A 2978-nucleotide genomic window follows, 5' to 3' on the forward strand; every position below is an offset into this window, starting at 1 on the left:
ATCTCCCTCACTCTGAAATCACAGACATTGATCAAGATGATGATGATTATGATCATCATCATGGTGTAATTGTTATGATCACTAAATGAGTTAAAACACAAAAACTGGCTCTGTTTTTTTTTTTTACAATTGTGTTATTTAAAAAAATATTAAATTTAGAAGAATAACAACAACAATAATTAAAAAGAATATTTTTAAAAAATGATAATGATATTTGGACATTTCCGTGGATTAAATCTTCAGAAACATTTTGATTGTTTACTTCACTTTTAATGAGAAAATATTTCGATGACCATTTCTTTTTTTTTTTTCCAATTCATTGCAGACTGTTTGCACACTTTTGGAAAGCACGCATGCTTGTAAAAAAAAAAAAAAAAGAAAAGAGAGAGAGAGAGAGAAAAAGAAACGAAAAAACAAAACAACAACAGCAACAACAACAACGGGAACAACACAATTTTTTTTTAGAAAGCATGCTTTACCTAAAAAAAAAAGTACAAATGTACAGCATCTGATACACGTGGTCACCACAGCTTTTAAATTAAACGCTTCACAGAACATTTTCTGCAAAATAGATATCTAAAACATATTAACTAAAAAGTGCATTTTACAACATTTCAGTATCAGCTTGCAGTATTCACATCTTGCATTTTGAGGACGTCTCACAATACTACTTTTCACTTTTGAAAAGACTTTAATGCTCGGTTTGCTTCATATTTTTTTTTCTTTTTCTTTTTACAGGGATGGTAAGAACAAATTCTAAATCCTACTCCTATTTGGTATACCCTTGCTCGTCATTTCAGTGTTAAAAGCAAACAAAAACACGGAGCCATTGCCTCGCAATTTCATTGACATTACAGTGGTCCCACGGAAACGGTGCAAAAGTTTTCCCCATTTGATAAACTGAAAACTGCCACTGGAGTTGCTGCTGCCAAAAATAAACCCCCACCTCCCCGATCCCCTCAGTGGCTCCACTGTCAACACTCACATATCACAATAAACTGAAAAATAGAACTATCAAATAATTTATATTTTCAAGAGCAATACTTCGCTGTGCGATTCTGTGCTGGACTTGACACAATTTAAAGCGACACATTCAACACATACACAAATAAATCGATATGCAACTGCAACTCGCCTTGATAGTTTCCGACGGCAGAAAATATAAACTTTGGGTTCGGTAAAGGGGGCCCGGGAGCCGGCCAGCAGTTCGTTTACTGGGACAGTTCGGGGTGGTCAGTGCACAGCCACAGACTGCAGTGTTGAGGGGCTCGTCAGAGTCTCGCTCGGCGTGGCTGGGCTGCTTTGGCTCGTCGCTGTCTGTGGGGAGGTCGGGCTCAGAGACTGGGGAGAGTTTGATAGGAACGCGGGGATGTGGGGAGGTAGCGCCGAGAAACCGGGCATGGAGGTCGGGGTGGGTTTGATGGGCACAGGAATAGCCGGTAAGGACTGTCCACTGTGACACAGGGACTTTATGGGCACGCCATAGGCACTGTAGTCACTGCTTGCCATGGAGATTGGGGCCGCCGTGTCAATCACGCTGCTGTTGTACATGTGGGGCCAGGCTGTCGTGAGCTGGTTGTGGAGCGGATACCCGGCAGACATAGACTGCATGGTGGAGAACGCCAGACTTCCCGGAACCTTGTACTCTCGGGCGATGATGTTCTCGATGGCGAATGGGTGCTTAAAAGTCGATGACTGAGTCACTCCGAGGTTGTAAGTTGACATCTGGGGAAGGTGTGTGCCGGTGGCTGCCAGGGCGCTCAGTCTCAGTTTGGCTTGCTGCTGGAGGTAATGGGCAGCATCTGACTGCTTACTGGGGGCCAAATGATCAGATGCAGATAACACTTTGAACCTTTTGCGGCGTCTCAGAAAACTTCCATTCTCAAACATGTCCCCGCAGTTGGGGTGCAGAGCCCAGAAACTGCCCTTACCTGGCTGGTCCGGGCGCCGTGGGATTTTGATAAAACAGTCGTTAAATGACAGGTTGTGCCGCAAAGAGTTTTGCCACCTCTGAGTGTTTTCCCTGTAATAAGGGAATCGATCCATGATGAACTTGTAAATTTCACTGAGAGGCAGCATCTTCTCGGGACAGCTCTGGATCGCCATGGCAGTGAGGGAGATGTAGGAGTAAGGTGGCTTCTGGTCGCTGTACGTGTTTCTCCCCGGTCGAGGCATCCTCGAAATCTTTCAGAAAAGAAATTTGGAAAGAAAATCAATAAACAGTAATCTCCTTTAACTCCTCGACGAAAGCTCGCCGCTCGTCATGAAAAGAACCGAAGAGGAAAGTTTCAGTGTTTGGCAAAGCCGGAGCTGCGTCGTGCGTAAAACAACCAGTTTGAGCGCCTCCGCAGTGTGCAGGGGTGCACAGGCGAGGTACGCTGCACATTTATGGACTGACAGCTGCCGTAAGTCTTTCTTGCAGAGTAAGTCAGCTTGTCCCGCTAGTAGAGTTGAATAGACTTCATGATAAGACTAGCTGAGCATATGCCTCCATGGCCTTCCTCTAACCATCTGATAGTTTTATGTAGTGACATGAGCAGAAAAGACCCCTGTAGAGGCGCTCCATTAATGTGCCACCTCTTTGCTATCACATGACAATTGCCATGGGAGGAGGGGGCTGGGAGGAAGGCATAATCTGGTTTCATTTACACCTATTTACATGGACACCTTGGGCCAATGGAAATCATTTCCATTTGAAGACTGAAAAAGGGGCGAAAAGGCTCGGTAACCGGAACTGAACTGCGATGGCACTCAGTGTGTGAAGGTATGCGCTCCTCTGCGGCTTTAACACTTGCACCATCACCAGTAGGCTATGTAGGATTTCGGCACATTGTCACGAGTTTTTAAACTATTAATAACTATGTTTACTAACTGTTTGCGTCGATGAATGTTGCACTCACTCTGAAAAACGGCTTATTGAAATATTCCAGTGATATGTTTTATGAGCAATTTAACCAAAGGGATGTAAAGTGTTAAGC

At 44.0% G+C, this 2978-nt stretch overlaps 1 protein-coding gene across 1 annotated transcript; it reads right to left on the reverse strand.

Moving 5' to 3' along the window:
• Positions 1-389: 389 nt before the first annotated feature.
• foxb1a (forkhead box B1a) lies at positions 390-2740 on the reverse strand. The gene has a single exon (XM_072385216.1). The coding sequence runs from the start codon at positions 2173-2175 to the stop codon at positions 1234-1236; it is 942 nt and encodes a 313-aa protein (XP_072241317.1). The 5' UTR covers positions 2176-2740; the 3' UTR covers positions 390-1233.
• Between the last annotated feature and the right edge of the window lie 238 nt (positions 2741-2978).

The sequence above is a fragment of the Leuresthes tenuis genome, unplaced genomic scaffold (assembly GCF_036924035.1).
Source record: "Leuresthes tenuis unplaced genomic scaffold, fLeuTen1.0.hap1 SCAF_5, whole genome shotgun sequence".
Taxonomy (NCBI): Eukaryota; Metazoa; Chordata; class Actinopteri; order Atheriniformes; family Atherinopsidae; genus Leuresthes; species Leuresthes tenuis.

What these genes read in the sequence shown, in the direction of transcription:
- foxb1a (XM_072385216.1), bottom strand. Translation starts at nt 2,175, where the DNA reads ATGCCTCGACCGGGGAGAAACACGTACAGCGACCAGAAGCCACCTTAC.